Raw genomic sequence first — 22,758 nt, forward strand, 5'->3', positions numbered from 1 at the left:
TTAATCAGCTTTTCATAATCAGCAGCTGCTGAAATATGAGAAATAGGTCTTTGGTGGCTGGCTTACGTAGTAATCACACCATAAAAGAGAATTTTGAAAGAGCTTCCTTCTCACTGTTTTGAACAAGTGAGGCCATTTTTGTTTGTTTGAGCTCTGAATAAACAGATTGGGGGAACAAAAATGGGACAGCACAGATGGGAAGAGTTTGCAGATATTGCTTAAGTATGAGATGACTTGTGTCTACAGCTCAGTGTGCGGTTCATTGTTATTTCAGTCAGAATCATTGATGAGGGCTGCTTTGAGAAACCGATTGCTGTAGCCAAGAAGATCTGGGGTCACTGAAGAAAATGTAGTAATTGTATAAAATAGAACACATACTTTTTTTATTATTATTATTAATGGACATAGATCACCCTGAAATTAAAATTCATTTACTCACCCTCATGTCATCCCACACATAGGTTTTACTTTCTTTCTGCATGGAACACACACACATATATATAAAAGAAATCTTTTATATTGAATTGGAAATAATTTTAATCATAAATTTATCTTCATGTAAAGTTAATGAATGGTAGGATCAGCTTTGATACCAGATACATCTGTTAGTATTTTTATCTGCCAAATGTAAATGCAAATCTTTCATGGCAAAATCACTCAAGCTGCATCAAGTTGGACGGGAACCATTATTTAGTCATTTTAAGTCATTCTGCAGAAGCTCAATTGAATTAAGGTCTGGGCTGTAACTCGACCACTCCAGGAAATGTACTTTGTTGGTTTTATGAGCCACTGTATTGAGGGTTTTGTGGTATATTCCAGGTCACTGTTGAAGATAAATTGTCATTCAGTTGACTTCCAATTCCCAGTGCTCTTGTGAATTCCGGCATATTTTCCTCCACATTTTTTTTTTTCTCGTCCGTTTGTTCGGTTTGTGCTAGATGTTAGATTTGTGCCAAACACAGAGCTTACAAATGATACCCATTTATTTTTATTGCACTGAGAGCTTTCCTCAGTATAAGTCAGATAAATGTAGCCTATATGTCTGTGCAACCTTTTTTTCTAGCACTGTTTCTCCAGGTCACCTACATGTATATTTAGATAAATTGTAGAATAGTAATTAAAAGACTGTGAATACCACTACAAAACCCAGAAGGACTGATCCATTGAATATCACCGTTTTGTGCCTTTGAGCAAGATACTTAACCTTGGGTTACTTAAGGGGGGCTGAACCTGCAATTTTTGATGTCACTTATTAACATGAGGATTAATGATAAGTCGGTATGTGGCCCTCTAATAAATGTGGAGATACAAGAAGATTTTTTTTTCTTTCTTTCTTTCACTTTGACCTTTGTCACTTTGAGTGTATTTGTGTGAATGGCAAAAACAAAAAAATCATGGTGGCACTAATTCTGTCAGATTGCATGAGCTTTCGATTCCAAAAACTGTTCATCAGCTATGATGATTCAGATTTTTCCAGGGCGAGGTGTCTACATTTGAACAAACCCTTTGGGATAACGCTGCCCCCTACTGCGTTCTTAAGGGCTGGGATGGGAAGCGCAGTATAACATACATGTAAGGATAATAGACCTTATTCAGAGCAGTGCCATGACAGGTATGAAAGTGAGGCTGTGAGGGATAGACTTACCGTGTTTTCAATGGCATCCGCTGTAAAAAGCTGAATAAAGCTGCTAGATTACTTACAATTTTCCACAGCTTATATTGTCGGGAGTGTTTTGTCAACTAAAATTTCTTGGAAAGATATTTTTCCAGTGTTCCATGAGCAGAACAATCCGAAAACACATTAAATAACAGTACAGACCTTTGAAGAGATGCATGTCTATCCCTCACAGCCTCGCTTTCATTCCCATTAAAAATCAAAGATGGCGCTGCCGTGAATAAGGTGTATGGAGTTCAAGTAAGGATTTAAAGGGGACATATCATGCAAAATCCACTTTTTTAGCCCTTAACCCTTATGCTGCATTAGAGACATTTTTGGTCTTTTGCAGTTTAATTTCTTTCACCATTTTGGCTGTTTTAATGCAAATGGTATGAAATTTGGCAAAATTGTGACTTTTTGGATACATGTAAAAAATGTGATCCCATTTTGCAAAATATGTATAACACACACTGTGTAGATCAAATAGTAACACTCAGCACCATAAAAAAAAAAAATGGCCCATTGAAACCCATTAAAACGTTGTTTAAATCTGAGGCTGTCAGTAATACATGAAACATGATTTTTGCACAAACATCCTTTCATTTTGAAGCAAAAGCATTATATTGGCATTATATAGTGTATTCCACCAGATGACGTCACTACATAGTTATTCCCTATGGGTGGAAATGCACCTTATATTAGGCAGTAGGCAATGTTTAATAGGTGGCCATTTTTGGTCTCTAACGCGCTAAGTGGGATTTTTTGCAAAGTGGGACTGTGATAATCCAAATCTAAAGTTTTCTCTTTGCATTTAGTTTATTGAAAATAATTGAATTTTTGTGTGTTTTCCTCTTATACAAATCGATGGTTTCGCAAACAAAACTGGTAATTAAAGGGTTAAAATCCTGAAATTGAATACATTTTTGGTAGTTATGATGAGGACTGATGCTGGTTAAAAGATTTAACTTGGTAAAAGTGGAAAATAATAATAATATATAATATTTTAGGCAATGTTTAATATGTGGCCATTTTTGGTCCTTAATGCACTCAACGGTGTTAAAAATCTAATGCAGCACATGGGTTAAATGCATTTTGTTGTATATTTGGAGTGTTTATAAGTACAGAAAATATGAAACTATTCTCTTCAGGTGATTCGTTTATATCTTTATATTCTGTTTTGGTCATATTTTTCAACCTGTTCAGATTTTTCTGTTGTCTATGACGTCTTTTGAGCAAGCGCGTCACCGTATTTGCAGCGGAAAACTTCGAGCAATCCGCCATTATTATTTCTCGCTCCGATTTTGTAGTCCGAGCTCAATGATGCAGAAGTTACGAGAGGGCAAGTCAAAATGTTCGGTTGTTGGATCATGTAGTGACCTGAAGCACTTCAAGGATTCCCACCTCAACAACCTCCGCCAGTATAAAGAAGGGTTTGCCGATTGACTTTTCGTCTGAATGAGAGGTAAATTCCTTTGGGGTCTTTGGAGACGACGAACAGAGCATTTCGATAAGCTGTAAATATTGTTAATAAAAATAAAGTACTTTACTTTCTTAAAACACATGGTGGTCATGGTTTACCTTTGTCTTTCTTTGTTTTTGTTTTGAAGTAACGTTACACGTCTGCAGTATTATTGTTCTTGAGTTTCATCAATGGTCATTTAGCTGCGTTGTTTTCTGATGCTTTTCTAAACGTATCATATTGTCAATACAGATTTTTTTGTGTGGTAAGATTAGACCGTAGTCAGTTATCTTGTCAGTGTGCTTGTTTTAACAAGAGAAATAGTCGACTTTCACTAATAACACAAAACAGTTAACTCACATTGTTCTGCAGCTTCGTCGTAGTCTTTATCAACTCGCTCGCTCTGGCTCGAATATGTAAGGCTTGATGGACAAGTCTTCTGTTGTTGACATTTTATTAACGTGTGAATAAAAATGTTCTTTGAAGGTATCGTATATAATCGTATGTCTCTAATCAAACTACAATAATGGCCGAACGTGGGGAGTTGAACTGACCGTGAACTCAGCGACCTGGAGAGCGGGCGGGGTATGACGCATTTCCTTTTTATTTAAAGGGGCCACTTTGAAACGGGTCGCTCAAAGATGCACATCAGAAAATGGGTAGAAAAGGGGCCTCTGGAGCTATAATAATGAGGATTTCAGACCCAAGCATTGCAGTTATGTTTTATATAGACCACATCGGTATGATTTATATATAAAAATGAATGATTTAAAAGCATGATATGTACCCTTTAAAGGAATTGTTCACTTTAAAATTTAAATTATTTTTACCTTTTACGCACCCTGAAGTTGTTTCACAGAGGAAGATATTTTGATGAATGTCGGCAACCAGACAGTTGATGTACACCATTAACTTACATAGTAGGACGAAAAAAAATACCATGGAAGTCAATGGGTTCCGGGTTACCAACATTCTTCAAAATATCTTATTTTTCGTTCAACAGAAGCAAACAATTCATAGAGGTTTGAAACAAGTTGAGGGTGAGTAAATTATGACAGAATTTTCGTTTTTAAGTGAACTATTCCTTTGCAACACATTCTCACCCCAAGGCGTCACCTTTGACCATGCTTCAATATTTGACGTTTTAGGCGCCCTTTAGCGTCACTTACATGACGCGATCCTACGGCGTCATCTAACTGACGCTAAAGGAAAGCGTCAGCTAGATGACGCGGGTAGGTTTAGGTCTGGGGTAGGGGTAGGGTTACACGTGATCCTAGGGCGTCATCTAACTGACACTAAAGGGCGCCTAAAGCGTCAGATATTGAAGCATGGTCAAATGCTACCCAAGGCGTCAGTTAGGCGACGCCCAATGATATGATGTTAATTGTGTACACAATTAGTAATTTTATGACATGGCAAAGTTTAGTTAGATTTAAAAACATCCTGTAAGTATCAGAACTTAAAACTTCCTTGTTAGTCCTAAAAACAGCTTTCATTGAAACCAGGGTCTGAAAATTACTCGATTTGGAATGTGTATATGACCCCATAAAAAGGCCTATTTGAAAGAACACCTATGCAGATGAAAATTAATACTTCTTAATAATTGCTTTTTTGGCCCTGCCCAAGTCAGTCGCATTTGGGGTTAGCAAACAGTAATGGACCCAACAGTAATGGCACAACATGTAAATAACCGTGTTAATACTAATACCTGTACAGTACTTTGTCTCAAAATCATTTATTGCTGTTTATGTGTCAGTAAATCAAGCCAGTGACTAAACAATCAACTTTGCATTGTTTCTCTTAATTGCATTAAATAATCTTTTGTTTAAATTGTGATTAAATTATATCAAAGAACACTCCCTTTATAACCGCTGGAGCGATTATATTAGTGACTCTCACCAAAGCTCTTATAATAAACAGTTATGATGCTGTTTATAATGTTTGAACTGTAAGTTATGATGAGAGCATTCGTGAGGGTGTAGAAATCGAGTTGAATGAGGAGATCACTGCGCTCCACAGAAATGTCTGTCATCAGCTACAATGCTCATCACTACAACTTCATTATGCCACAGGAACTGAAAATTAACTGCCATGTTTTGTAGTCTTAAAACTTAAACAGGCATTGTAGATCATTGCTTGGTCCTCACAAAATGTACTAGACAGCTTTATAGCTCGGTGCTTCTCACCCAACAACCCCCCCCAAAATTCCCACACACTCCTTGGTCGAACATACAAATCACATTAGGATCATGAGGGATTTTAACACAGCAAGAGTTGGTTCGATGAGAATGAAGAGGTAGTGAGATAGAGGGAAGTCTAGAGAGGACCTGGAGGAAGTGGCGGATGAGAGGATGTGTGGTGTCTTTATCCTGCATCAGACCCCGCCAGCTGAGATTAAAGACAGACCATCTCAAGGCGGCATTCACGCTCTGAAGGCGAAATGTCCTCCTCACTGCATGCTGATGAAGCACAATGAATGGCCTCATGGACCCCGAACCTGCTCACAGATTATAGCCCCTGTGATCCCACACTATCTCATGCAAAACCCTCACAAGTCCCTGAGGGTTGAGGCCGGGTCGTGTGATTGTTAAGGCATAAAAGCACAGCAAAAAGCACCATAAAACAGTCTATACGATTTGAACAATTTATGGCGGTTTATTTAATGTCAATAAAAAATCGAACACATTAAGACAAGATCGATAAGTATTGTATTAAATAATTTTTTTGTTTATGATCAAAGAGACAAATACCTAAAATTAGCAGTGGTGGAGGAAGTACTGAATCTCAGTACTTAAGTAAAAGTACAAATACCCAGATAAATATTTACTTTAGTAAAAGTAGAAGTAACACAATGACAACCATACTTAAGTAAAAAGTAAAAAGTACTTTATTTTAAATGTACTTTAAGTATTAAAAGTAAAAGTACTTGCATAACAATTTATTATCTTAATGTCTATTTTCTAATGATTAATAAAACATTTAATTCTAACTCATTCAACCTAATACTCCTATAATGATGTTCAATAATGATGGAAAAAAATGTCACCATTTCTGAAACAAGCTTGCAATTAGGCAATATACACATCATGCTTATCCTTACTATATGTTAATAACTATGTTTGGCAGTAAACGCGATTAATTTATGGTGTCATTCTGAACCTCTTGGCTTGCCATAATCCTAACCAAACCAAACATATATTACACACGGTGTGTTTCCTATGCACGTAAAAACAAATTTTCGCGTATGAGTTGCATGATAAACACACTGCGTGTGAGACGCATTTAGTGTGACCGGGTTGATATACTGTATCTATGGCAACCAAACGTCACTGGTGAGACAAACGTGCAACGAACGGACGGTCAGATTACGTTTTGGCAGGGGAAAAACTGATCAGAAAATGTAACGAAAATGTAACAGAAGTTGTAGAAATGTAGTGGAGTAGAAAGTATAATAATTGCTGCAAAATGTAACGAAGTAAAAGTAAAAAGTATGCACTATTTATTCTACTTAAGTAAAGTAAAGATACGTGAAAAATGTACTTACGTAAAGTAACGAAGTATTTGTACTTCGTTACATTCCACCACTGAAAATTAGAACGTTTTCAATTCAATAACACGAATGCAAGTTGTAACAAGCTTTCAGTGCAGTAAAAGCACATCAAATTGACAATTTTTACAGTTTTTTTTTCATGGGAACACATGTTGTAGCTAGCGAATGATATGAGGATTCTCAGTGTTTTATGAGAACTGAACTGATCTGTATGATGACATCAGCTTCATAGATTAAATGAACTAATTTAATAACTGATGATCTTTACAACAGAACTGAGTCAACACTGAACTGACTTCAGCTAAACACCAGGTTGCTGCTTGAGGTGTTTTAGCGAGGCCAACTGGGGACGGTCCCCCTGTGGTCTGTGTGGGTCCTAGCACCCCAGTATAGTGATGGGGACACAATACTATCAAAACAGCCCATTCTCATCCCAAGACGTCATCTAACTGACGCTTTTGACTATACGTCAACATCCAAAGTTTTAGGGCACCCTTTAACGTCAGTTAGATGACATTAGGGATCTAACCCTAACCCTACCCCAGACCTAAACCTACCTGCGTCATCTAACTGACGTTAAAGGGTTAGTTCACCCAAAAATGAAAACTCTGTCAGTATTTACTCACCCTCATGTTGTTTCAACCCCGTAAGACCTTCGTTCATCTTCGGAACACAAATTAAGATATTTAAGATATTAAGATCGCTCCTGCATACAGTCCATAGGCTTCTTGAGGGACTGGCTCTTGCTGTCCTCGAAAAGTCATAAAAGACATCGTTAAAATAGTCCAAGTGACTACAGGGGCTCAATCTTAAGTTTATCAAACGACGAGAACACTTTTGTACGCAAAAAAACAACAAAAATAACGACTTTATTTCAACTATTCGTCTAATTCTCCCTCTGCGCGAGTCAGGTTACTAGTTTAATAGCGTAAGCTTCTGTTATTGTACGTCACACGCATCACACACACATGACCAGCGTCGGCCAATAGTGAGCCTACGTGTGACGTAGCTCTACGCAATCACACTACGTTAACTGACTTACAGGCTCATGGAGAAGGAAGTGAATAGTTGAAATAAAGTCGTTATTTTTGTTGCTGTTTTGCGCACAAAAGTGTTCTCGTCGTTTGATAAACTTAAGATTGAGCCCCTGTAGTCACTTGGACTATTTTAACGATGTCTTTAATGACTTTTCGGGGACAGCAAGAGCCAGTCCCTCAAGAAGCCTATGGACTGTATGCAGGAGCGATCTTAATATCTTAAATATGTTAATTTGTGTTCCGAAGATGAACGAAGGTCTTACGGGGTTGGAACAACATGAGGGTGAGTAAATACTGACAGAATTTTCATTTTTGGGTGAACTAACCCTTTAAAGGGTGCCCTAAAACGTCGGATGTTGACGTATGGTCAAACAACCCAGTCTCATCCCAAGACGTCATATAACTGACGTTTTGGGACGTCTTTTGACCATACGTCAATATTCGCCTTTTTAGGGCCCCCTTAAACGTCGGTAGATGAGGTTATGGGATCCTAACTCTACCCCAGACCTAAACCTAACCCTAAACCTAACCTGTCACCTAACTGACTTTAAAGGTAAAGCGTCAGTTGTATGACGCCATCTACCGACGTTTAAGGGGGCCCTAAAAAGGCGGAAATTGACGTATGGTCAAAAGACGTCCCAAGACGTCAGTTATACGACTTTTTGGGATGAGACTGTGTTAGGTCAAAAGCGTCAGTTAGATGACGTCTTGGGATGAGAATGTGTTGGTCAAAAACCACCATCCTTCAGATGTGACGTTAAACCGAGGTCCTTACTCAGTGGTTATTAAAAATCCCATGGCACTTCTTGTAAAGAGTAGGGGTGTAGCCATGGTGTACTGGCCAAATTCCCTCCATTGGCCTTCATAAATTATGGCCTCCTAATAATCCCCATCCAATGATCTGGCTTAATCACTCTCTCTCTCCTCTCCACCTATAGCTGGTGTGTGATTAGCACACTGGCGCCATTGTTCTGTGGTTGTCATCGCACCATCCAAGTAGATGCTACACACTGGTGGTGGTTGAAGACCCCTGATATGATCGTAAAGCACTTTGGGTGTACAGCAGTAAACAGTTGAGAGCTGTATGAATGTCTCATTTAATTTATTTTCAAAGCCCCATATATATAAAGGTGACTTGATCATCTTATAATTGTGTGGTTTCGATGGGTATTTGTCTAAATGAGTAAGAGATAAGAAAATGTCTCAATTTCAAGAGCTTTTAAAGGGATAGTTCACCCAAAAATGAAAATTTTGTCAGTATTTACTCACCCTCATGTTGTTCCAAACCTCTGTGTTTATTTGTTCTGCTGAACACAAAGGAAGATATTTGGAAGAATGTTTTAATCAAACAGATCTCATTCCCCATTGACTACCATAGTATGTATTTTTTTTCCTACGATGGTAGGGGAAAAAAACCCTCTTCCCCTCTTCAATGTAATCCTATTTGTGTATTCTATATGTTTGCTTATTTATTTATTATTTTAATATACAGTATAATATAATATAATATAAAAGCAATAGCAATCAATCATCTAGATGTATTTAGCACATATAGGGATTGGCAATAATAAATCACTGATCGTTAATGCAGACAATACTTATTTCACATACCAAACAGAATATAGAATGCAGAAGTTTGAATAGAATTTGTTATTGATATACTGCATGCTTTCAGCAGCAGATGCAACATTTCCTACAGCAAGAGCCCCAACAGAGAAACTGAATCCGACAAGCGATTGGCAGCAGTCGGATGTTGCTGAAATGAGGTGATGTGCTGTGCTGGGGCTCACCACTGATTACACTTGTTTAGGGCATCGTTTAAAACTGTCCTGCTGGCTAGAAGTAAGACAATGCCATCAACAAGTCACACGTACAGTTTCTGAAGGCTATTTGGAACCACGGCTTGCTTCATTGAGTGGCTTTACATTGATTTTAGTTCACATGAAGGTTTCCGAACGATTGCAGTCACTAAAACATTGAAGAAGTTGGAACTCAAGCACTAATATTAACTCTATTTCGATGGACTACTTAGACATTCTATTAACTATAAGTAACTTTGCATATCAACTCTCATTTAAGTATTAGTCGACTGTTTGCTTAACATACTGCTTAATATCTCAATATTTGTCGACAAATCGACCCAAGTTCAATTCCGCCTTTTGCCGAACTTGCTTTACTCCCTTTTCTCATAACATATCAGATCAGAAAGGAATTTATTTTCAATAAAAATGAGTACAATATTCGATAAAGTGGAAAAAAGTTGTGGGTAGGTGTACGGAGGGCTTTATTTTTAATAAATATAACAATTTACACTCTATGTTTGTTACGTCGTGCATTGCAGAGAGTCACTCTGCATTGCATTGCATAGCATGTGTTGCAGGTAAAAAAGACATTTGGGTTGGCTCAGTCTAGCCCTGCTCATACAATTTTGGCCCAGTAAGAATTTAAAGACATACCTACTATCCGTGATGTTTAAATGTCACATCCTTGCATTTCTTCCATTTCTACCAGGTCCCTTTTAGTAAATGGATGAATAACTTTTTTTTTTCTTTTTCTAAATGACTCGGCAATTATAAAGGCATCCACATAAGTGACTTCCAGCAATCCAGCATTTCACTTTTTTTATACACTAAAGCACTCAAGTTATAAATAGAGCTCAGATTCAGCAAATGTCTGCCATTAACACAAGCTTTTTAGATGTTTCTGAATTAAGGACTGAATGAACTGTAAATGCATTGACACTGACACTTCTATTGTCACTTATCACTAAAGCCAACAGACTTGACCCCGGTTACGACTGTAACCTCAGTTCCCTGAAGAGGGAATGAGACATTGAGTCAAGATGACGCTGTGGGACGTCATGGTAGGAAACTATAAAGCGCACCCAGACCCAGGAGTGAAGCCCAAGACTAGGTTGTAAACCCGACCAGTGTGTGCGCATCACACAACTTTTGTAAAGGATACCCCTAATAAAAGGCTGTAATCCTGTTCCAATGCACCACGGAGGAAACTGGTTTGTTTCCTGTGCAGGGAAGGGATCGTGGCCTCAACAACCTCAGTTGAGAGACCTGATTCTTTGACTTGGCCCTCTTCTTTTTCTTTTCCGAGATCAGAGATCTCAGGTCCAGCGTCTTTTACAATGGTGGAGCATGGTGCGCCGGTTCCCAGTCTTTGCAAGGGGGAGCATGACACGTTTCTGAACTTCTCATTTCTGAGGAGTTAGACCTGGTTGGGGCTGGGTGGCCTACAGCCCGACCCTTGGGTAGTGATGTGACATTTGAACCAAGGCGTCGGAGCTTGTGTCGAGAAAAAATGGGCGTGCCAGATGAAGCCGCGATTCGAGGCTTGTGTTGTTACCGTGAAAATCACGTGACTAATGACAAACGAGGCCTCGGTTTGTGTAAACACGTCATCGGTTCGGTCTGCGGTTCGGCTCCCGCCACCTTCGTGGCTGTTTCAGGAGCAGTAGAAGCAGTTGTAGCGTCAGAAAGAGAAATCTCATTATCATTATTGTGTCATATGTGTGTCAGGGCTACATCAGGTTAGAATAGTTAATAATAATTAATTTTGGATGTTTCCCTTCAAGGCGTTTGTAATGCAGCAGGGTGGTCCTCACTGCATACAGTTGTCAGGTTCTATGACCTAGACCTCTCAACTCCCGGGGCTAGGTTGCTCGCTTTTTAGTGTGCACATTGGACTTCACACAGAACGGGCATTTCTCAGCATGGCATAGTGGCTATGGGGTTCCCATCACGTTAGCCAACACAGCTCGAAGTTCCCTTGAAAGGGAACGTCTCGGGTAACATATGTAACCCTGGTTCCCTGAGAGGCCTAGCATACTTCCTGCATGCCCTGATCGACTTGCTTCAGGCCTTTTCAGAAGCTGTCGCAGTCTGATTTCAAGGGCGCTATATAGTTTCCTGGTCAATGACATCACCTGACTTCCTACCCTCTCATTGGACTGATTGTACAGCCGCTTTACGACGCAATCTCGCAGAGCGTTCCCATCGCGTTAGCCAACGCAGCTCTCGTTCCCTCTCAGGGCACCAGGGTTACATACGTAACCTGAGACGTTCCCTTTCAAGGAAACTTCGAGCTGTGTTGGCTGAACTCCTAATAAGTGTCTTAGATCTGTAAATTGACAATAATCAGGATGAATACCTTCAAAACCTGATATGTGCACCAGTAAAAGGTCCTTAACCTTAATAATTGCATCACAGTTATTGCTTGGTTAATCCTAGCATAAGATAACTCAAGAATAAAGCATCATAACTACATCTCAATGATAGGAATTGCAGCCAATAAAAGCTACAGAAGGTTTCCATATTACTCAAACTCTTTCACAAAAGATTAAGAAAAATTTGAGCCCTTTAAAGATATATGGAAAATCAACTCTAAAAGAATGTTGAAATATTATATTAATTCAATACCAGAGGAGGACAGGATAACAAAAATGTAGTTTAAACTAGGACAAAAAGCAGAAGAATGTTATTCAGTGGATGAATTGCTGACAAAAAGGAGATTATCAAAAGGGCTTCGTATCTTGATATGCGTATAGCAATGAAGGGGAAGGGTTTTTTTTGCAGTTCCTGTTGGGGATTTTCAGATCTGGCAGACAAATGCAATCTCTGCAGAAATGACTGTTAAAGAGAAAGATAGATTTCCCGCTGCTACGCACATATGACATATCATTATCCAACATCATCCAGAAGCTTGGAGGAATGGAAGAATATAAATGAAATGAGATTTGATGCAAAGAGAAATAAGGAAATAGCTTTTATCATATAAGAGACAATCTAGAAAGGAGAGAACGTTGTCTTTTCAACATAGGTCAAGTTTATTCTAGAGATTTTTGTTTCAAAGCATTCTTTCACACTTTTTATGGTTTGAGGGGAATGGAAATCAGCGGAAGGAAGAAAAATTACACAACGGAAAATTTGCGTTTCACACAGCTCACTTTGCTTCCAGAAGGGTCTGCAATTAACAGAGGAAATAAATAAAATAACATTGATGTTTGTTCAAAGTTCAAGTTTTTTGCTAGTTTCGGCCCTGATGCAGTTTTCATGTTCACGTCCATGTTGTTTTAGTTTCATATATTAGGTAAAGAGCAAATACTTCTGTGGCCATTTTCCTATTTTGAGACAGCTGAAATAGACTGTGCCATTGGCCAAATGAAACCTGGTCTAAAGTCAATGGTGCAGTATATGTTTTTTTGTTATTTAAAGTCCACATTAGGAATGTTTGCCTATAGGCGGGTCCACAACACCTTTGTCCTGGAGATGTTCTTCTTGCGTGCTTTAACCTCGTGCACAAGCAGATCTGTTTCCTCTCTAGAGAAGTATTACATTTTTCCGCTTGCAAATCTGGCCATGTACAGTAAATAGCGAATCCGCCATGGCGTGAACGCAACTGGCTTTTAAAGAGAATGGGAGATGACGTTACGCCCAGAACACACCCATTACTCATTAAGAGAATAGGCACAACCGTTTTAGACAATGCGCCGAGAGCGCCGACCATTTTTTCTGTAGTTAATCTAGCAAAAGTGGATTCGGACACGACCTAAGTGTACTTGCATCCTGTGCTTTAGACCATGCGCTTAGATCGTTAAATTAGGGCCCTATGTGTACTTGAATTTTAAAGTAATAAACGTCGTGAAAACCACCTATCAGTTCTGTGGCTTTGTGAACAGATACAGCAGCTAAATTATGAAATATCAGGAAGTTGTTTTTCTTATCACCTGCAGAGCTTAAGAAGTCTCATCTAGACAGCAAACATACTGACTAATGGATTTTTACATAATCCAACTCACACACTCTTCAATCTTTAGGCTAAAGGTTGAATAAATTCCACACAAACATCTTGTTAAGCTTGATGTTGTTTAACCTTTGACCACACACACACACACACAGAGAGAGAGAGAGAGAGAGAGAGAGAGAGAGAGAGAGAGAGAGAGAGAGAGAGAGACATTTGGTGTGGCTAACACAGTCTCAGCTGTGTATCTTAAGATCCTCAATTAGCCTGAATGCGACCTGTGCGTTAAGTTGATTAACCCTGTTTTACCTCAGCATGCTGACTCTGGGTCAGTTTAAATCACAGCTTTGACTTACTGCCAATCAGAACTCTGGAGCAGGAAGCAGATTCCCTGTAGACCAGCTTCACAGACAGGTTAATCTGAGGGCCTAACTGAAGCTTAGAAATGTTTTGAAGTTGGGTTTTTGATTTATATTATTTTACGTGAGTTATGGGCAATAAATGCTATTTATTTATTTATTTTGAAGCAGGTTTTACTTTTTTATTTTTTCTAAATTAGGTTTGCTTGAAATTGCTTAAAAAAAATACAAGACACCATGTTATTTCTTGAATGGTTTTCATGGAATATCCAGTCGCCAAGTGTACTTCATGGCATAATTGAATCCATCCATCCATCCATCCATCCATCCATCCATCCTTCTATCCATTAAAGCAAACATTTCAAATTCAAATTATTTGAGCTATATGCTGCCCAAATTACATTATTCTTATTGCATGTCTACAGTTGTCTCATTTGACTGTATTTTTTTAGGGATTTTTAAGATAATTTTTAATAAAAGTTGATACCTAAGCATAACTGAAAACCCCATTGTAACTAAAAAAAACAAACTTAGGGAACAACGGTCGAAACTGATATATGGCGCCGTTATGCTTCGTGTGACCCGAGTTCGAATCCTGGCTTGTGGACCTTTCCCGATCTCGTCCCCCCTGGCTTTGTCCTATTTATTCTATCCTATCACAATAAAGGCAAACAAAAGATAAAATCCAAAAATAAATCTTATAAATCCACCAAAAATAAATCTTTAAAATAGGGCACAATGTATTAATTTGACTAAATATTTTGTGTTTAACCTTGACAGGTGTTACCTCTATTTTTAATTTGGAACTTCATTGCATTGTTTTAGGGTTAAATGTCCATAAAATTAATATGCGGGTAATAAGTTGCCAGTACTTTTACTGTTTTTATTTTTATTTTATTTTTACAGTGTATGAAAAAAACAACCTGAATAAGTCCGGAAACTGCTATGGTAATTTTTCACAACGTTCCCCTCTGAACCCTTCTTCTATCTCTGGTTATGTCCTGCAGGTCAACTGGCAGCAGGCACATGTGAGATTGTTACTCTAGACAGAGACAGCAGTCAGCCACGCAGAACTATTGCCAGACAGACGGCCCGCTGCGCATGTAAGAAAGGACAGATTGCTGGGACAACGAGAGCCAGGCCGGCCTGCGTAGATGGTAAGATCATATCTGGGGATCTATTATTCAAAGCACTGTACTACCCTTAAAACTATTACATACAGTACCCGTCTCTCTCTCTTTTTTTTTTTTTTGCAAACCTCTAAAAAAATGACCATGATGTGCATGGTATAATTGCTGCCAGATATTCTCTTATGTATTGTAATCATGTACAATAAGATAACATGATTGTGTAATAAATGTTTCTAATAAGTTTCTTGTAAAAGAGCAAGAGCATAAATGCAAAGCCATCCCATTGCAGATGAAACTGCCTAAGATATAAAGGCATTGGACAAAACCGCCTTGGCCATCAAAGAATCGGATGAAACGTTATCAGTAAAAAAAAAAAAAAATTACAGTAAGAAACGTGTCATTCATTAACCATCCAGTGTTTCCCTGCCGGAGCCTGAAATGCTGATAAACTTAAGCTCCAGCCTTCCTACATAGGACAAGAGATTTGGAAAAGAAGTTTCATTTAAAAGTTTATTACACGAAAAAGGCTCTGCAAAATACAGAAATACAGCTGTTTTTTATCATTATTATTATTATTATTTGTGATATATTTCTAATAATATAAGAAAAGAAGAGGCATTCAAAAATGAAATTAATAAATGGAAATGACATTGTTGTTGACATAAGAAGCACTGCACATGTACATTTTAATGAACCAAGAAAAAATGCTACTTTATAATATCTGTGGATTTATATCAGAAATTGAGGCACATTTGTTCGCATTTTATATAGTTATTATTCTGCTACTCTTCACACAGTTCTCCAAACCAATTTTTTAGCCTACCACTGCAGTTTATTTCACATTCAAAATGCACTATACAATCATACAATGTTTTCTTTTGTAAAAGTTTCTTTACAAAGCAAGAATGACATCCTCTACTGTTTATATAACCAAAGTATATTTATAGAGTCTATGTTTATATTACAGTTTAAATTACACTGTGAAGAGTTTCAAAACAGTCACCTAAAAAAATTGAGAATTTGGTGTGTGTATATATATATATATATATAAATATATATATATTGAGATATATATTGAGATATATATATATATATATATATATATATATATATATATATATTGATTGATATTTACCAATTTGTCCACCTCAATATCTATGGTGGTCAAGGTATTAGCAGTTTAGCAGTGTAGCCTATTGTGTGGCAGCTTTTTTCTTGTAAACTGTGTAAAAGCATATTTATGAATTACATATTTCTGGTTCGACAGATGCCTCTAACACCTGACATTTTTTTTTTCCTGTGACCTGAAAACCTTTTATAATGTCTAAGGAAGTCCTAATATGTACACCATACATGTGGCTTGTTGAGAAGATGTGCTATCACTTTTCAGATCAATCAGATGCATGGTTTTTGAGAAAACAAACAATTCCTCAGAATACACCCGTAGTTGCATCCTAAATTCCAAGTCAAGTTCGTTTTAATGTTGTAGTGCTTTTCACAAAATACAATATATTGTTCCAAAGCAGCTGCTATGCTTCATAAGTATTTTTTTTTTTTTCCTGATATAAGTGTACAAAAGCAGGACACAGTCCACCAGAGGGGAAGAGAAAGAGAGAGGTAAAAAAGAGAGAGGTAGAAAAGAGACAAATGAAATTTCAATCAGTTTAATCTGCTGGAGTCTTCAAGGTCTCAGCACAATTGTCATATGTGCCGAGACATGCTGTGTCCTTCAGTCTGTGGAGGTCAGTTCACCCACAGGATAATCCACAGAGCACAGACCCAAAAAGCTTTACTTCTAGGGTTGGAAATTGAGGACCATTTCCTAAGGTCTGTTCATAGAATGTCAGTATTTGGCACCATCTTTCTGTGCAAAGGGAACCCTGTCCAATTTGATGTATTTTTGCTCAACAAGAAAAACAAATATGTACGCAACAGTGTGCATACATTTTGTTTTTTTAGGTATGACAGTGAGTGAATTTGAATTTGAGTGAATATACATTCAGCCAACAAGCTAAATTTCCGTTAGTAAGATGAACTTACTAATTTGTAGTTTAAACACACGTTTTTAAGTTGATTACTCAAATAAATTAAGTCGCTCCAACCACCAGAGTTGTAGCCCTGGAACCAATTACAGTAATCTTATCTATTTAAGTTCATATCAACAGCTATCATAACACATGCTAACACAACTTATTTAGCATGTATATTTAAAAAAACAAGTAATATATTCTTTGTCACTGGCATTAGCAACTCTGATAGTTATAAGCGTCGCTTTATCCACAAGTTTCCTACGCCCCATGAGGCCTTGCGTCAAAAGTGGGCGCGACTTCCGGTTGGAAGTAAACAAAGCGCGATTTGACATGCTTGACGCTTGTTCATTCAACAGTTGACAGTCATTCAAGTTATAGCGATCCAAACTAGCTAACGCTGTGGGAACACAACCTCAACGAAATTCAAAAGGGTGAAATAACAATACCTTTACCCTCCGCAGTAGTTGATTGGGAGTATTATAATAACATTATTAATAATCAATACTCATCAAGGCATGGTGACAGACAGTTGTGTGAGCTGACAAACAATTAAAATAAAAAATACACACTTAGTCATTGTGCTTTGGAGTTTATTCAAAATTATAAATGAATGTGCTACTTGAATACATTAACTGGCACATTTGGTATTCTGTCAACACAGGCTTTGATCCTGAGTTTAGGTGTAACATCAGTAGCGAACAGCCAATCACATGCTGATAGAGTTTATAGAATATTAAGAATTTAAACAAATGTACACAGGAAGATTCGTCGTCTTTTGGGAGGTGATGGAAACTACAGTCGTTGGCAGGATCAGAGACGGGCTCTGGCAGGATCACTCTGATTTCGTTTTTTAGCTTATGTTCAAAACAATCACGTTTAAGCCACTGAATTAGTTTAGTCCGGTTATACATACAACCGCGAACAGCACATGTTGCCCCTGAGCTCCGTAACGACATCTCTCATAAAGATTTGCGTCTTTAAATAGTAAAATAATTCTCCGAAAAACAGCTAGCCTCTTCGCTAACTAACACACAAAATACCATTGGAATGCTACTTCCGCCGCGTCACCGGAAGTTTCACCCACTTTATTTTTTACAGGAGCGCCCCTCGGAAACTTGTGGATAGAGTCAATGTAGTGTTTACCATCATGTTTGAAGTCATGCTGAAGTTTTCGTGGAATAAGAGTAACTGCAGCACAATGGCAACCACAACAACTTCAACATTACATAATCTCTTTTAAATGTCAAACATATTTAAACACTAACAGGTATATCCCTTCACTAAAAATTAAAAAAAAAAAAAGTACACTTAATTTCAATTTCGTGCAATTTAGTGCATGTGTTCTTTTGCCTTTTTAAGAAAGCATTTTATTTATTATTGATTATTTTTAACATCACTGAGCCCAAAGGCAGCAGGCATCATGCAGATAACTATTTTAGAAACAGTTCTGACCAATTCCAACTACAATCAAACAAAATAAACAATGAACAAATAAAATTGAAATTAGATAGACAGTCAGAATATATTAAAAACCAAAAACTCTCATATTTTTAGAAAGGATGTGAATTAAAACAACCACAGCAGGCAACAAGTTAAACAACCCCACAAGGATGGCAATTTCTGGAATCCTTGTCCTTGTGGATACATTTTTGGTCCTAATGAGGAAAACAGCTTATTAATAAACGTCTCTGTATTTAATTGATTTTACTAGCCATCTCTCCCCTTTTCTTTGCTGTTTTGTGCTGAATTGTGAGCAGTCCAAAAAAAAAAAAACATATCAAATTATATGTCAATTTTTTTGTAATCGACTCAGTGGTTAAACAGTTAGAGGACACCGTCGCCATTGTTGACTTTCGTGTTGCATTAATGTGGACAACGTTATCAGTAATTTCACGCCTTTTGCTTCGTCTTCATGTGGAACAATGTGTCATTCTGGAAATATTGAACTGTATTAATATGGAGAGAAAAGGAAAAAAAAAACACTTTTGTTAACCTGAGCAGTGTGAAATGACATCACTCACGTGTAGTGTCATATACTGTGTTTGTGCAGATCAAAGCTCAAGAATTGTGATTGTGCGGAGGATTCTGGGAATCAGGGTTGTTGGAATGGAGACATGAAGTCATTTGCTTCTGAAATCACATTAACACGAATGAAAGCTAATGCTACATTAGCTTTCATGCTCCCTGTATGCCTTCAGTAGACTAAACACATTAAAGCTAAAACACTGGAAGCATTACATGCAATTAGAAAGCTGATGACAGGATTAACCAGGGACATCAGATGAATGGAGGTGAATAGAAATGCATTCTGGGATTGTCTTGCCGTTGAAAAATATGTCACATGCTGCAAATAACACAAAGCAACCAACATTGAATATACGACTGTAGATTTCTGACTGCCCAAAGATTCGTTGCTCGTGTCTCCCGCTATCCTGATTAGTGTTAGTTCAATCCAGGTATGGAGTTTCATCTTCTCTGGATCTCTTTTAATCAGAAACACCAGCTTTACTCAGGAAAAGAAAATGTTCTTGACTGTATTTTGGACATTTGGGCAATATAAACATATTTTTATTAGAGCTTTCCCGTTCTTTGCTGCGTGGACAACATTAAGCAGTACGCACCAACCAATGAAAGTGATTTTGAACTTAAGAAAACCGATCAAAAATATATATTTGTTGAGGGCCAGGGTTGATACCTGGATGTAGGATGGCCTGTAAAATATGTAACTGTCCCTTATTTACAGGTAAAATGGTGCGTCTCGTATCAAATCAATATGGGATGTGATTTGCCCTCTATTTTTTAATAGTTGAATAAATACATGAGGATTTTGCAGTGTGAAGAATACTAATACAAAATATAAAGAAGTAAATAAGTTCACAATAAGTTGTAGAGAAGCTCATTTCCTAAACAGCAACATAGTGTCGGCCCAGATCCGGGGCACATCTTGTACATCCATGCGTACCAGATGTGGGCCGGAACCGGGCCGACACTACAGTATGTTGCTGTCTGGGTTGCGCGTGCTTGCATTTTAGCGATTGCATTTTAGTTTCCATAGAGATGGAGTCTCGAGCACATACGCTGTAAACCTTGTTGTTGTTGTTTTTTTAAACATGTTGAGCTCATAACAGCCCTTTTTACACAAGAGGAAATAGGTATTAAAGGGATAGTTCACTTTGAAATTATTTTTTGGTATGTTTTAGCTTACCTCAAGGGCATCCAAGAGGTGTCTTTGTTTCCGTAGTAGTTTCAATTTTGATATTTTTAGGTCAAACTGTTCTTGTCTGTCAGTCATATAATGGAGGTCTATGGTCACCACCTCAAAGAGCACGAAGAGAAGAGATCAAATTAAACATGATTTAATGAATGATAAAAGTAAGTACACATTGATGGCCTAAGACACAAAACGAGTGGCTTGTGTGAGAAAACGAACAGTATTTATATCGTTTTTACCTCTTGTAACGACTGTGTTCGTTTTCTCACACAAACCGCTCGTTTCGTGTCCTAGGTCATCAATGTGTACTTACATTTACGAGTCATTAAATCATGTTTAATTTTGGACTTCTCTGTGCATGCTCTTTGAGGTGGTGACCATAGACCTGCATTATATGATTGACAGACAAGAACAGTTTGACCTAAAAATATCAAACAAAAATATCAGACAACTACATCTTGGATGCCCTTGAGGTAAGCTAAAACATATACAAAATTAATTTCAAAGTGAACTATACCTTTAATGGGTCTGTCCAGTACAATGTACAATGAGGAAACTAAGGTGAACTGCACACTTTGCTGAGAAGCATTTCAATAGCTCAGACTGTCTGACGTAAAACAGCATGATTTATGCATGGAATATTATATTAATAGATTTAGAAGAACACAGACTAAAACATATATATATATATATATATATATATATATATATATATATATATATATATATTTGATAATCTATTCATATAATATTCCATGCATTATTAGAGCTTTGTATGTGTTTAGATATTAGATTAGGATATTTTAAAAATATTTTGAAAAAATTGAACAAATAATTACATAATGTAGTCCTAATTTAAGTGATTACTGGGCCAGAGGGACTGCTCTGTTGCAAGTTCACATAGGCCTACTCAATCTCATGTTTTCTCGCGGTTTGTTGAAGAGATGTCAATTTGTCATTTTGTAAAAATAATCAGTACCTGGCTCTTTATTTGTGTCCTTGTTTTTTGAAGTTTTTTTAAATTAATCAATTATTATTATTATTATTATTATTATTTGTAGGGTGTGGTCCATAAATGGGTGTCCTTTGTTTTGACACACTGAAAATGGCAAAAAAAAAAAAAAAAGATAGAAAAACTGAACTTTGACTATTCGGCTGAAAATATAGAGCACAGCATAGAGCCCTGGGACATTGTGAAAGCACTGCATTGACTGCAATCTATAACAGCAAAAATGGAAATGAACTGTCAAACCTCACTAGTCAATAAGCATCCAAACTCCACAAGCTCTTCTGTAGAGTGAATATGTTAATGTAGTGTTGTTATTGTTAATTGTAGTGTTATTATTATTTCTTTCTTTTTTTTTCATTTATTATTTTAAGGACTGCTTATCAGTAAGTAATGTGGTTTTGGATGGCTTTTTAGAAATGATGCATCAAACAGTGAACAGCTCTCCAAAACAGACGTGCCGCACAAACATTAGCATAGAAATTACAAGATTAGCATGGAAGCATTCGTTTTAAAAGACTCTTGCCACCAACTACCATTCACTTACAATTTTTTTTACAAGTAATTTTTATTAGCATGAATATATGCAGTTTCAGCAGTCAGATTGTGTTGAGTGATGAATGCGAATTGATGAGAATTTGAATGAAAAAGGCTCACAACTAAGACGAGACTGGGGTGAGTAGTTGAATAATGTAAATGTTTTGCATTGTAATGGTCCTGTGTGGAATTTTCTAAAGACTCATGAAAGTATTGTACATGATAATAAGCATCACTTAAAAGACATGTGGTGGCTACTTTAGTAAGTACATTATTATCTCTTTATTACACCAGTCCGGTCATGTCCAACCTTTAATGTTAAAGGTTTATTACTGAATTAAGGCATTCATTTATTTATTTTTTAGATTTGTGCAAATAAATTCACCATGTGTTGTAGAGAAATTATAGTAGAATGTGCTGGAGATTTGGGTTTGTGTGCTGTTTCTTGCAAATTAGAGTGAAAAAGGAGGGTACTTGTAGACGTATGGCAGCACTGGCCAAATGATTTCCTCTTTAATAAATACCACACCCACACAGTAGGTACACTCTAAACCCCTCGTCTTCACACTATAGCAAACCAGGCCATTCTCATGATAAAGTGCTGCCAGGTGTACGGAGGGTACCAAGCTGTTGATTACATCAATTGTTATTGATGTTCCATTAAGTACCATTTATTTTGTTTATCTCTTGCAATCAATCATTAACTGCTGTTTTTTTTTTTTTTTTTCACTTACCATAATTTTAGCTTACACCGCCAGCATGGTGCTTGGACGTACAGACCTTACCTGTATACTTTGTTGACTGAAAGAATTCTTAGGAATCTATGTGTTAATCTGAGAAAAAGAAACAAAGACAGAAATTGCTTTTTTGGCAGCAAACACTTAAGATGGGTTTGGTGCACACAGGGATAAAAAAAAGTGTGGACGTATGCAAAATGAAATAGTCTGTTGTTTTGTAATGCTGTGGGCCTAATTTTCTGCCAGAGGTCCTGGACATCCTGTTCAGATACATGGAATCATGGATTCGATCAA

At 37.3% G+C, this 22,758-nt stretch overlaps 1 protein-coding gene across 2 annotated transcripts in view; it reads left to right on the forward strand.

The window, feature by feature from the left end:
* The window catches only part of tafa5a (TAFA chemokine like family member 5a), a 165,390-nt gene that overhangs the window by 94,389 nt on the left and 48,243 nt on the right, over positions 1-22,758 (forward strand). For both annotated transcript variants that reach the window (XM_039655393.2, XM_039655403.2), the window contains exon 2: positions 14,821-14,970. In XM_039655393.2, the coding sequence (XP_039511327.1) occupies positions 14,821-14,970 (150 nt within the window). The remainder of the gene's footprint in view (positions 1-14,820; positions 14,971-22,758) is intronic.

Source organism: Pimephales promelas, chromosome 24 (assembly GCF_988280905.1).
Source record: "Pimephales promelas chromosome 24, fPimPro1.hap1.1, whole genome shotgun sequence".
NCBI lineage: Eukaryota > Metazoa > Chordata > Actinopteri > Cypriniformes > Leuciscidae > Pimephales > Pimephales promelas.